The 14,790-nt window shown below is 34.9% G+C and overlaps 1 protein-coding gene across 1 annotated transcript in view; it reads right to left on the bottom strand.

Moving 5' to 3' along the window:
• Positions 1-14,790, bottom strand: part of LOC150109712 (vesicle-fusing ATPase 2-like) — a 408,246-nt gene that overhangs the window by 353,829 nt on the left and 39,627 nt on the right. Inside the window, exons 4-5 of the mRNA XM_090403040.1 lie at positions 6,483-6,570; positions 4,690-4,747 (exon numbers count right to left, since the gene is read on the bottom strand). Coding sequence (XP_090259166.1) covers positions 4,690-4,747; positions 6,483-6,570 — 146 coding nt within the window. The remainder of the gene's footprint in view (positions 1-4,689; positions 4,748-6,482; positions 6,571-14,790) is intronic.

The following is a 14,790-nucleotide window of genomic DNA, read 5'->3' on the forward strand; positions in this document are numbered from 1 at the left end:
CAAGAGGCAAGGTTGAGATGGTTTGGTTATGTGATGAGAAGAGAGGAAGAGTATGTGAGAAGAAAGGTCATGCAGATGGATATGCAGTGGAAGAGGAAGCGCGGACAGCTAAAGAAGAGATGGAGGGAGATGGTAGAGGAGGACTTGAGGATGAAAAACTTGGATGCGGCTATAGCCCAAGACAAGAGGTTGTGGAGGAGACTCACCACAAAGAGCGACCCTACTTAAGTGGGAAAAGCTGCAGAAGAAGTCCAAACTTGTTCTTTCTTAGGTTTCAAGGATTATCTCTCCTTCATTAGTCCTAAAATGTCGTTTTCTTAATCAGTCCAGAGAATTCTTTAATTTTTTTTATGAAGATTGAAGTCATGATGTTTATTTTTGTGCATCCCCAATTTTATTACATTTTTCTTTCATCTAGTTTTCTTTTATTTTAGATTTTATCTTGACCTCTATCTCTTTATATTTTGCAGTATCTTCAAATTTATGCAGTCTGCATTGGTCCATAAATGATAAGATCTCAGTAATTATCCAATCCTTCTGCTTGTGAGATGTACTATAACTTAATATTTCTGTACTAATTTTAAATAATTCTTCTTTTAGTTTCTTCCATAATTCATTCACTTCTAGTTTGTGATCATTGAATTTACAAGCGATTTTTTCTATCATCATCATCAAATTCCTGCCATGTACCCTCAAGGGGTGTACAGGATATGCTACTACTACGTGAAAAATTTACATCATTATTAACTTCCTATCTACGATTTTCCTTGAAATCAGTCTTTTACTTGTCAAGACTCCAACATTATCAGATCTTATATTTCTATCATCTAAGGCACATTGTACTGTATCAATCCACCTATATTTTGGTCTTCCTCTGGATCGTTTTCCTGTCAACCTGGGAGAGAACACTTATTTTGCTAATCTTTCCTCGCTCATTCTGTTTAAGTGATCATACCACCTGAGATTAGCTCTGCTAATGCATTCCTGGATGCTAACAATATCAAGTTCTTTACTAATATCCTCGTTTTTAATATGATATTGCCATTGATGCAATCTGTTCACGCCACTAATCTTTCTCAGGACTCTCATATCTGCAGTCTCTAGTCTTTGGTCAAGTGTTTTACTTCTGACCCAGCTCTCAGATCCATAACTTAAAACTGGTTTGAACACTTCTCTCTTATTCCATATGAATTTATTCAATTGACTTCCTACCATACCAGCTTTGTTGATTCTGTTGTCTATTTCCATATTTAATTTGCCATCTTCACTAAAAATCATGCCTAAGTAGCTGAAATGTTTTACTTGTTCCACAGGTTCTCCGTTCACAAGGCAGTTGACATTTTCAATGATTCTGCCTATTTTCATTGTCTTTGTCTTTTTATTGCTGACCTTCATACCATATCAATTACAACATTTATTCAATTTAGTGAGAGAATCTTGCAGACTTGTAGCGGATTTATTTAGAAGTATAACATTGTGAACTATGCAGTGCAGGCACTGTAAGACTTTCATACCACCATACTTCAGCATTTCTGGTCGAATATCATCTACTCCTGCTTCTTTTCCTCAATTCAAACCTTTGATGGCTTTTTCTACTTCAAGTATGGATATGTATTCCTGACTGTATGTCTGTTGAGTGTTTTTTTACCACTGTGCTATCACTGCTTGTTTCATTTAGCAATTTTTCAAAGTAATTACTCTATACGTCAAGGATATCTCCCCCCCCCTTTTTTAATGTCACCTTTATCATCTCTAACTTCTTTTACAGCACTCTTTCCTCCATTTCTGAGCTTCTTCAACAACCTCCAGAATATCTTGCCACTTTCTTGATATTTATTTTCTACGTTCTTGCCAAAGTCCCCCAATGACTTTTGTTTAGCTTTCTTACATTTGTCTCTGTATTCTTTAAGAGCACAAGCTTACTTATTTGCCAGGAACTTTTGATATGCTTTCTTCTTTTCTTTCACTGTCTTTAACTTCCTATGTCCACCATGGAGTTCTGATTTTTCTATCCTTGCACACAACCTCACCACATGCCTCTCTGGTTGAATCAATGAGTGTTTTCTTCATGGCTTGCCACTGAATCTCCAAGGTTTGGTTGCTGTTCTCAAACTCTTTATTTTTTTCTTCAATAATCTTTGTGTATTTTAGTCTACAACTCACATCCGAGAGCTGCTCAACTTTTATTCGCTTTAAAACTTTCTTACATGTTATTCTTTTCAATATGAAATTCAATTTTATCCTGCTCAAGACTAAATAGTGATCACTTCCAATTTCAAATCCTCTGTACACTCTGGTGACCTGTACCAGGGAGAAAACATCACTTTCAACAATAACATAGTCAATGAGACTTTTCTTATTCCTTGCCTCTTCTCCATGTAAATTTGTGCACATTTTTATGTTGGAACATTGTGTTAGTAATGACCAGTCCATGTCATGAGCAGAAATCTAATAGGTATTTGCCATTATTATTAGCTTTGCTCTTTTCTCCCCAAATTTTCCCAAAATATTTTTGTATCTCTGACAATCATTTCCTACTCTGCTATTTAGATCTCCAACAAGGACCAACTTTTCCTTTTTCATTGTGTCAGTTGCTTTCTCTAAAGCATTAAAAAATTCATCCACTTCTATCTTAGTAGAATCTTCTGTGGGACCATAGGCACAAATAAGTCTCATTGTCCAGTTTCCCATTCTCATATTTGCCCACATTACTCTACTTGAGACTGATGCCATTCAAGAAGATTAGCCTCGTATTTGGTATTGAATACTATTGCTGCTATTCCTTTTCCTTGGTTGTCATTGCCTGAATATAACATTTTGTATTTATTGCTCAGAAAGATCTCACCAGTTTTTGTCTTTTTTGTTTCAGTCACCCCTATTATGTCGATCTGGTACTTAACTAATTCCTCAGTTAGCTCCATTTCTTTGCCATTCAGGCTTCTTATGTTGATAGTACTGATCTTTAACTCTGGTAATGTCGAGTTGGGGTGTGTTTTTAGATTTGTTCCAATATCTGACTTTTCGCTGTTCGCCCTGGTTCCCTGGCGAAAACAACAGGGGCCTTGTTTAACCAGGCGGCGCCCCAGTCAGCATGAAATTTTGTCATGTTGTACCATCATTTTGCATTTTGGTTTAAGCCAATAAGAATACAATTTGGTCGGTTAAATCCCAAATTGCCAGCCTGTCCTCGCTCATTTGGTATCAAGATAGATACTCAACAGGGTGCACCACGAGAAGGTGAGGATTACACATTAGGTCAGAAGCCCTGGTTGGTTCTCCGTATTCCTTTAAAGGCTATGTGGAGGTCTCCTCTCAGTTATATTTATATAACCCTTAAGTACCCCGTGATTTTTCTATTAAGTTCTATTTTAAGTTCTTTTTCTATTTTCACATTCTTTAAGTTTTTTAAATTTAGTTTTTTCATCTGTTTGGTTTTCTGAATTTTCTTTAATCTCAATATGACTTCTGCTACTAGTGGATTATATTCTGAACCAATGTCAGCACTAGGATAGGTCACACTTTACCCTACTTCTAAAAATATTGACTGACTAAGATGTAATCAATTTGGTTTCTGACTATACTTTGCTGTCTTATGGAGAAAAATATCAAGTCACATGACAAAAAGACAGAATCAAATTAAAATTGAAGAGATTAGAAAACAACAAGAATTGATGGAGTTAATAATGTCTTAAGATTGCAGAAATCAGATCCGACAGTAGCAAAGACATGACAAACAGCAAATTAATTTGGAAGAAAATTGATGACAGGAAGGCAGTAATAATGTAAACTTAATTATGTAGTTCTAAGCATATCATCCTGTAAACCTCTGGGAATGAATAAAAAATTTGATTATGTCTGCTGCAATTTCCAAACCGCCGTTTAATGTTAGACTCCAGTTAGTTTCTGAGGAAATGTGAGAGTAACACTCTCACATTTCCTCAACTATGAATTCTACATAGAGTTTATTTTGGGTGATATAACCTATTATGCAATTTTATATTTTATATTTGGAATTATATAATCTATTATTGACTATATTGATATAATATAGTCAATGGATAAGCCATTGATATGATTACCTGCCTTGTACATGTACCTCTATAATGCAGTCAAGGGCAAATTGACATTTGCCTGTCAGTTGGAAAGAACTGTGTTTGAATCCTATCTAGGAGAGTGGTTAACACATTTCCAGCTTTTCAGGTGAAAATGTGTTAACCACTCTCATTACATACTGTTTTGCAGGATGAAAAACCTTTCATCCTGCAAAACAGGCAAATTAGCCACAGAATAAACACACCACACCACACACACAGTTCAAAGATATGACATATACAGACATTATAGCCTTAGTTGTTTTGATCAAAATTCTAACTGACCAAACCAAATCTCTTTCCATATCTATAAGTTATGCTTATTTCAACAGTGTAATATACAATAGGCGGACACAATACAATTTTAAATAATCATTCAAAAAATATAAATCATAATAAACCAGATTTTGATTAAAAAAAAAACTAAACTAATATTTACACTGCTTACAGTGAGTGAGTTCCTTTGAGTAAAAGTTTTTCCAATTTACTGATAGAGAAAAGTTAAAAATTAAAATGTAAAAGTTTGCTTCCAAAGTTCATTCTAAAAATTATTAAATGTAAGTAGTCAGACAAAAAAGAAAAGCTATTGAAAACTAACCTTCCATTTCCTTTACTGTTAGTTTCAGAAGCTTCATATCTTGGAAGTAAAATGCAAGCTAAAAATAACAAGACACTCAAATAAGAAATGGCTGACCTCAATTTACAATAATCACTAATTAATACAGGCCCAATTAAATGGTGATTGTGAAATAAAATGAAATAAAATAAAATTGTAAAATGCAGTACAATTTGCATGTTTTCTTTTCTCCACCCAGTTAAAATTATTCCTTCACATCACTGTACAATATCTGCATACTGTGCATTGGTGTATATCCATTCTGCATTGAAAAGCACATAACGTACAATGCTTTCTTTATCTACTGACTTCAGTCAGATGATAAATGAAAAATGTGTCACCCACTTTTGAGACATCACGATTACCAGACCCATTCTTTCCATTCCTTAACTTTAACTCTTTCTTTCCCTTTCCACAATCTTTTACATTACAATAATTCCAACAATAATCTTGCATTGTTCCAAGAGAGAGACAGAAAGAAAAGAAAGATCACAGCCAGAGGCAAGTGAGCTTTTTATCACAAGTAATTTTAAATTGAGCCTTGTGTTTTAGCAACCTACTTCAAAATAAAATAGCTTTACTAATAATATAACTAAACATTTTGTTATATCCACAGCTGAATCTGCAGCAATATAAATTATGACTGGTTTTAATCAGCATTATACTGTATGGATAATACAGCTTATTTGGATTGCTTGTGAAAGGAAAGAGACACAACGGTTTATATAAGCTTCCAACAAATTCTTTATTTATTAGTGGAGTATACTAATGCTCTTTCTGTGAATTTGCACTGGATCAACTAAGGAATTTCATCCACATAAAACAGAGGCCCAGAAATGCACTGTTGACTGCTCTTATAGAAGGTGATACTTAGCTGCTCAAGATACTTCTAGAGATCAGATAGAAAAGAGAAAGAGGTCAGATTATCTTTTACAATGGTCATATGAATGGAGTCTCTGCTCTGACACCACTGGATGTAGGATCAAACCCAACTGTGGCATGGGCATCTGAGAAGTCAAGATGTCAGACGATTTTCTTCACTTTGTGTCACAGTGCCATCTTGCTTATTGGAGATGTGCGAAATAAAAACAAGTTTAGTCTCAATTCTAGAAGTCCTACATATGGGTAAACTAGGGGATCAAAAATTTTGAGCAATTTACTTGAAACAATGATGGAACTAACCGAAATTAGGTTTGAGTTAGCATATAACATAAGAAGTTTATTTTGATTTATTAATTTTCATTTAGCAGGTTTCATTTTTTTAACTGACATATTTAAACATAATTGTAAATTAAAAGTCAAACCACTAAAAGTTGCCCAAAAAATATGCAATTCAGTATTTCTAATAACCTGTTAGTTTATTAAAAGATGTGCTAGTGTGGGCCTCCTCCTTGCAGGTAGAATCCATACTGATTAACATACATTCTGGTGCTTAGGAAGGTTTTTGTTCAGAGTAAATCAAATATCTAGAAAAAATATTAATTACCTCTGTCCAACTACTCTAGAATTTACATTTACAAAAAAAATTTCAAAAGTTATTCTCTCTCTCTCTCCTTTTTCATCATTACTTCTAGAAAACCATACAGTAATGAATAGAGTAGCTGGGATGCACACTGATGGTTTTCAAAATCATATTTGAACAAGTCCTTCCAATCCACGTTGATCTGCATGTGTTTTCACATTCAAAATGGGGGAAGAGGAGGTGGTGTTGCAATAATTCTGAATGCAATAGAAAAGCAGCTGAACAACAGAGAACAGGAAATGGTTATACTAACCATTTGTCCTACAGTAAATGCTTGCTTAGGAAACTGCATCACAAATTCTGTTGCCATCTTGTCAGTGTCATATGGCTCTTGGGTAGTGCTAAAAAAATAATGCAATACATACTAATTAAACATCATCAAATCATAATGATAAATACTTATGAGTTTTTCAATAATATCTCCCCCCCCAAAAAAAAAAACCAGAATTAATGAAATTCAGTATATCTGGCAAAGAGAGAGAAAGAGAGAGATTTCAGATACACTGAAATATTTGAAGAGATAATGTTAAGAGTAAAATAGACTTTAAAAAATATTTTAGGAAGAGGGGAAATCTGTTTTATATTTGGAATATGAGAATAACTTTCTGTAAAAAAAAAAAAAAAAATCCTAATGTAACAATTTAAATTCCAAATGATTAACGTGATGAAAGCAATAATAATTTCTATTATTTATATGGGAATCCATGGAGTCAAGAGGCTCAGTGCAGGAGACACACACTATCCATTAACAAAATAACTATCATACATCTCCTTAAACTTATTTGATGTTGAGGTGCTCACAACCTCTGGCAATCTATTCAACTCATTCATCACTCTCCAAGTAAAGAACCAAGTCTGCACACCCTTACTAACCACACTCTTAGATAATTTCCAAATCACACCTTGTTTTCTCCCTTAATTCCTCATATATATTTGTGTCAATCTTATAGAATCCCTTTAGTAACTTATAAGTTTCTATCATATCCCTCTCAGCTAAACTCTGCAATTTACACACCTTCAATCTATCCTCAGAGGGTACATTCCACAGACCTGCCAGCTTGGTCACTTGTCTGCAAATCCTCTTCACCACATCCTGATCCCAAAGAAACATAGGTAACTAAATCTGTGCACAATAATCAACATGTGGCCAAATGATATCCTTATAAAGTGGGATAATAACCTCCCTATCTTTACTTGTTAATGTGTTCTTCAGCATCCAAGTAATCCTCTGAGCTATTCTGACAACTCTTGCAATATGATACAATGTGTGTAATCTTTTCATTCCAGAGTGCACGACCTTACATTTTACAACATTGAATTGACAGCCATTGTACTTTACTTACACTGCCAACTTATTTAAATCATCCTGTAAATATCACCATTATCAACTATTGCCTTCCCTAGTTTAGTATCATCAGCAAAGAACTGAATATTCCGTTTCATCATTAATGTGCAACTTAAAGAGTAGTGGTCCTAGTACAGAGCCCTGGGACACTCTACTTGTCACCCTTATTCACCTTGATTCACTCCACCATACACTATCCTCTGATGTCAATCAGCCACTCCCTTATCCATGCCACTGACCCCATATCAGAAATAAATAAAAACAGAAAAGAAAAAAAAATCTATATATGCAAAGTTAAGCATTTAATCAATTCTGTTCTTCCCCTTCAAAGTATTACTAAATTGATATTAAACTTTTAATCTACAAAATAACAAGACACTCAAATAAGAAATGGCTGACCTCAATTTACAATAATCACTAATTAATACAGGCCCAATTAAACAGTGATTGTGAAATAAAATAAAATAAAATTGTAAAATGCATTACAATTGCATGTTTTCTTTTCTCCACCCAGTTAAAATTATTCCTTTACATCATCCTAATTATGTTTCCCATCTTTATTGCTTTTTCATGTATAACTGTATTCACTGCATCTGCATGCTATACAGTGGTGTATATCTCCATTCTGCACAGAAAAGCACATAACTTACAATGCTTTCTTTATCTACTGACTTCAGTCAGATGATAGATGAAAAATGTGTCCCCCACTTTTGAGACATCACTATTACCAGACCCATTCTTTCCATTCCTTAACTTTAACTCTTTCTTTTCATCTTCTTTGTAAATATTACTACATAACAGCAAAATCAAAATGGCTACAGATATTAATGTATAAGACCAAGCAATATGATAAGAGTTCTAGCTGCTTTTCATTCCATAAAACACCAAAATGATCTCTGGAGCATGGTTCTCCAATTATATAACTATTATACATAAATACATAAATGAATTTAAAATATTAATATTTGATTTTAGAACTGATTAATATTTTTATACTAAGTTGATACTACAACCACATTTATTAGATGTGACAGAAAACCTGATTCACAAGATTCCAGCTTATCTAACCCTTTGCCTGCCCAATTATGACAAATGAACTGCAGGTTTTCAACTCTTCAAAAGTGGATTTATTTAGTGTATGACATGTTCAAAAATGGAAATTTGTAGACACACATATATGCAAATGTGTGTATTTCATTATTACAATCATAGATAATCCGAACTTAAATGTTTCTGTTCTTATTACATGACACCTCCAAGGAATCCAAGGACTCATCGAGGGAGGGTATCTACTCTACAGATCTCTGTCTCCACCAACCACAAGGAACCAACGGCATCTACTGCCAACCACCACTAGTTTTTTTTTTTTTTTTTACAGACAGTCACAAACACCCATACCCACAGCCCTTTGGTGGGAGAGTGGATATGTTAACCACTCGGCCAACCAGACTGGCTAAATTAACTCATGAGCTGGACATGACTTGAACACATGACCTTCTGATCTCTGGAGTCAGACACACAACCACTGCGCCACGCAACCAACCGCTTGAAGAAAAAAAAAAAAGAAAAAAAAGTTTGGAGAAACAAACGTGTTCTTGAAAAATGCAAAATGACAACTGTTTATAAGCAATTTTGTATAAAATAGAGATCAGTTCTTAAAAACAGGCTTTTCTATACAAGTTCATTATGTATGTATGTTACATTTTAGGATATGGATGTATGCTTAGGTAATTGCTGCATGCTAGTTTGTGAACTAACAATTAATGTATTTCTTTAGTATGAAGTATTTGCCAATACCTCATGAACCAGTAATTTTCTCATTAATAGTTTGTTCTAAAGAAATCACATACCACAATTATGAAATATGTCAATTTGTCATCCCAGACACCAGTAAACCTAGGCAATATGTATACTGTATAGATCAATTAAAGAAATCGTGGTTAGCCTAGTGGCTATGCGCTTCGCAACCACATGCCTGAGGAAGGGGTGTCCTAGGTTCGATTCCCGTCTATGACGTGAGGAGCTTAAGGATCTTTCTCAGCCATAGCCAAGTTAGCCGGTCTTTCAATAAGAAATTGAATTTAATCCCTTACAATAAGAATTTGTAAGGGATTAAATTTTCACTTTAAAACAAATGGTGGAGAAGTTGTGGGAATATAACAATCAGATCTTCATTTAAGTTTTGTCGATCTGGAAAAAGCATATGACAAGGTGCCAAGAGAGAAGCTATTCAATACGTTACAGTTATACGGTGTCAACGGAGCATTATATCAAGCAATACTTTTTTTCGTCTTTATTTGAGTTGTAAGTCAGCAGTTAGAATTGAAGGAAGTACAGGAAGATGGTTTAATGTCAAATCTGGCGTGAGACAAGGATGTACATTATCCCCTCTGTTATTCATTATCAATATGGATCACATTATGAAGGAAAGTGGTATTAAACATGACATCAAAATTAGAGATGTTAATGTCAGCTCTTTGCTTTATGCGGACAATATTATACTTCTAAATAAATCTTCTACAAGTCTGCAATATTCCCTGACTAAATTGAATAACTGTTGTAATAGATATGGTATGAAGGTCAGCAATAAAAAGACAAAAACAATGAAAATAGACAGAATAGTTGAAAATGCCAACTGCATTGTGAACGGAGAACCTATGGAACAAGTAAAACATTTCTTCTACTTAGGCATGATTTTTAGTGAAGATGGCAAATTAAATATGGAAATAGACAACAGAATCAACAAAAGCTGGTAGTATGAATTGAATAAATTCATATGGAATAAGAGAGAAATTAGTCGGAACACTAAATTAGGTGTATACAAGACAGTGTTCAAACCAGTTTAACTTATGCATCTGAGAGCTGAGTCAGAAGTAAAACACTTGACCAAAGACATGAGAATCCTGAGAAAGATTAGCAGCGTGAACAGATGACATGAATGGCAATATCATATTAAAAACGAGGATATTAGGAAATAACTCTACATTGTCAGAATCCAGGAATGCGTTAGCAGAGCAAATCTCAAGTAGTATGGTCACATAATTGAATGGGCGAGGAAAGATTAGCAAAATAAGTATTCTCTGCCTGGTTGGCAGGAAAACGATCTGGGGAAGACCAAGATATAGATGGATTTTGAGAGTTTATTTTTCACTTGGTCAGACTATAATAAGTTTAGTTTAATCCTTTAACCAAGTGTGAGCAAACAAAGTTTGCGCCTGAAAGTATCTTCAGGACTGGGGTAAGGTAATGCAACACCAGGCAACTCGTAGCAAGGTGGAGAAAGTTCTCATCACTCCTATCTCAGTATCTCCAATAATCTAAAGCACATCTCTTTGCGGATATGTATAATGGTATGCATTAAGGCAAGGCCACTACCCATACCGGTTTCGACCTTTATTGAGGTCTTGTCAGTGGGAGCCAGGCCCAGTAGTGGAGATACAAAGGCAGAAGCAATGAGAGGTCAAGGAGATGTGCTTTGCATTATGGGAGATACTGAGATAGGATGATGAGATCTTTCTCCACCTTTGCAATGAGTTGCCTAGTGTTGCACTACCCTACACCAGTCCTGAAGATACTTTCAGGCACAAACTTTGTTTGCTCACACTTGGATAAAGGATTAAACTAAACTTATTATAGTCTAACCAAGTGAAAAATAAACTCTCAACATCTTTCTCTGAATCCAGAGTAATTTAATAATAAGGTTGCACACCCTATAGCAACTCCTATAGGTTAGGATGACCTCTCATTGCTTCTGCCTTTGTATTTCCACTACTGTGCATGGCTCCCACTGACGAGACCTCAATAAAGGTCGAAACCGTTATGGGTAATGGCCCTTGCCTTAATTCATAGCATTACACATATCCGCAAGGAGATGTGCTTTGCACTATGGCAGATACTAAGATAGGAGTGATGAGAGCTTTCTCCACCTTTGCAACGAGTTGCCTAGTGTTGCACTACCTTACCCCAGTCCTGAAGATACTTTCAGGCGCAAACTTTGTTTGCTCACACTTGGATAAAGGATTACACTAAACTTATTATATAGGTGGATTGAAACAGTACAAAGTGCCTTAGATGAAGGAAATGTAAGATCTGATAATATTGTAGTCTTGACAAGTAACAGACTGATTTCGAGGAAAATTGTAGATAGGAAGTTAGTAATGATGTAAATTTTTCATGTAATACTATCATATGCCGTACACGCCTTGAGGATACATGGCAGGAATTTGATGATGATATTTAAGTTTTACAGAGCTGGAAAAGGCATATGACAAGATGCCTAAGGAAAAGCAGTTCAAAACAATACAGTTATATGGTCTAAATGGAACATTATATCAAGAAATAGTTAGTGTATTTTGAGGTGTAAGTCAGCAGTTAGAATTGAAGGAGATAAAGGAAGACGGTTTGATGTTAAATCAAGAGCGAGACCAGAGTGTACATTATCTCCAGTTATTCATCATCTATATGGATCACATTATGAAGGAGAGTGGCATTAAACCTGATATCAAAACTGGAGATGTTAATCTCGGCTCTCATCATCATCAAATTACTGATATATATACCCTCAACAGGTGTACAGGACATGATAGAACTACATGAAAAATTTACATCATTACTAACTTCCTATCTACAATTTTCCTCCAAATCACAGTCCGTTAAATGTCAAGACTCCAATATTATCAGATCTTATATTTCCGTCTTCTAAGGTACTTTTTACTGTATCAATCCACCTATATCTTGGTCTTCCTCTGGGTTGTTTTCCTGCAAACCTGAGAATCTTTTCTCTCCCATTCTGTTTAAGTGACTATTCCACCTGAGAATAGCTCTGCTAATGCATTCCTGGATGCTGACAATATCAAGTTCTTTCCTAATATCCTCATTTTTAATACGATATTGCCATTGATGCCAACTGTTCATTCCCCTAATCTTTCTCAGGACTCTCATATCTGCAGTCTCTAGTCTTTGGTCAAATGTTTTATTTGTAACTCAGATCCATAACTTAAAACTGGTTCAAACACTGTCTGTATACAGCTAATTTAGTGTTTTGGCTAATTTCTCCATTATTCCATATAAATTTATTCAGTTGACTTCCTACCATTCCAGCTTTGTTGAATCTGTTGTCTATTTCCATATTTAACTTAGCAGCTTCAATAAAAACCATGCCTAAGTAGATGAAATGTTTTACTTGTTCTATAAGTTCTCCATTTACAATGCAGTTGATATTTTCAATGTTTCTGCCTAATTCATTGTCTTTGTCTTTTTAATGTTGATGTTTATACCATATCTATTACAACAGATATTCAATTTAATCATGGAATCTTGCAGACTTGTAGTGGATTAATTTAGAAGTATAACATCATTTGCTTGACGTAAAGAGCTGAGATTAAGATCTCCAATTTTGATATCACGTTTAATACCACTTTCTTTCATAATGCGATCCATATACATAATGAATAAGAGAGTGGATAATGTACATCCATGTCTGACACCAGATTTAACATTAAACCATCTTCCTGTACTTCCTTCGATTCTAACTGCTGACTTACAACTCAAATAAAGACTAAGTATTGCTTGATATAATACCCCATTAACACCACATAACTGTAGCTTTTGGAATAACTTCTCTCTTAGCACCTTGTCACACGCCTTTTACAAATCTACAAAACTTAAATACAGATCTTTGTTATATTCCCATGATTTCTCAACTATCTATCATAAAGTGAAAATCTGATCCTAACAGCCTCTATTTGGCCTGAATCCCTCTTGTTCTTCACCAAGCTTTTCTTCCACAATTCTTGTCTACCATTTCTCAAGTATACTTACATATATCTTACCGGTAACACTCAGTAATGAAATGCGTCTGTAATTCTCACATTCAGTTTTATTTCCCTTTTTATATATGGCTACTATGAGAGCTCTACTCCAAACATCTGGAATTCATCCCTCTGTCTGGGCCTTCTGAACTGTGCAGTTTAGACACTGTATGACTCTTATACATTCATACTTGAGCATTTCTGGTCGAATATGATCTACTCCTGCTGCCTTTCCACATTTCAGGCTTTCGATGGCTTTTTCTACTTCAAGTATGGATATGTATTCCTAATGGCATGGCTTTTGAGTGCTTTTTACTACTGTGCTGTCATCACCGCTTATTTCATTCAGCAGTTTTTCAAAGTAATTACTCCATACTTCAAGAATATCTTTTTCTCCTGTTTTCATGTCACCTTTATCATCTCTAATTCCTTTTACAGCACTCTTTCCTCCATTTCTGAGCTTCTTCAACAACCTCCAGAATATCTTGCCACCTTCTTGATATTTATTTTCTATGTTCTTGCCAAAGTCCCCTACAATGACTTTTGTTTAGTGAGTTTTACATAATGTTTAGCTTAATTACATTTGTCTCTGTATTCTTTAAGAGTACAAGCTGACTTATTTGCCAGGAACTTTTGATATGCTTTCTTCTTTTCTTTCACTGCCTTTAACTCCCTGTGTCCACCATGGAGTTCTGATTCTTCTATTCTTGCACACAACCTCACCACATGTCTCTCTGGCTGAATCAATCAGTGTTTTCTTCAGGGCTTGCCACTGAATCTCCAAGGTTTGGTTGCTGTTCTCAAACTCTTCATTTTTTTCTTCAATAATCTTTGTGTATTTTAGTCTGCAGTTCACATCTGGGAGCTGCTCAACTTTTATTCCCTTTAAAACTTTCTTACATGTTCTTCTTTTCAATATGAAATTCAATTTTATCCTGCTAAAGACTAAATGGCGATCACTGCCAATTTCAAATCCTGTGTACACTCTAGTGTCGTGCACCAGTGGGAAAACATCACTATCAACAACAACATAGTCAATGAGAATTTTCTTATTCCTTGCCTCTTCTCTCCATGTGAATTTGTGCACATTATCATGTTGGAACATTGTGTTAGTAATAATCAGTCCATGTCCTGAGCAGAAATCCAACAGGTATTTGCCATTATTATTAGCTTGGCTTTTTTTTTCAAATTTTCCCAAAATATTTTTATGTCTGACAATCATTTCCTACTCTGCTATTTAGATCCCCAATGAGTACCTTTACATTTTTCATTGTGTCAGTTGCTTTCTCTAAAGCCTCAAAAAATTCCTCCAATTCTACTTTAGTAGAATCTTCTGTGGGACCATAGGCACAAATAAGTCTCATTGTCCAGTTCCCGATTCTCATATTTGCCCACATCACTCTACT

This window comes from Typopeltis vanoorti, chromosome 2 (assembly GCF_054136105.1).
Source record: "Typopeltis vanoorti isolate ZY-2024b chromosome 2, IOZ_Tvanoo_1.0, whole genome shotgun sequence".
Classification (NCBI taxonomy): Eukaryota; Metazoa; Arthropoda; class Arachnida; order Uropygi; family Thelyphonidae; genus Typopeltis; species Typopeltis vanoorti.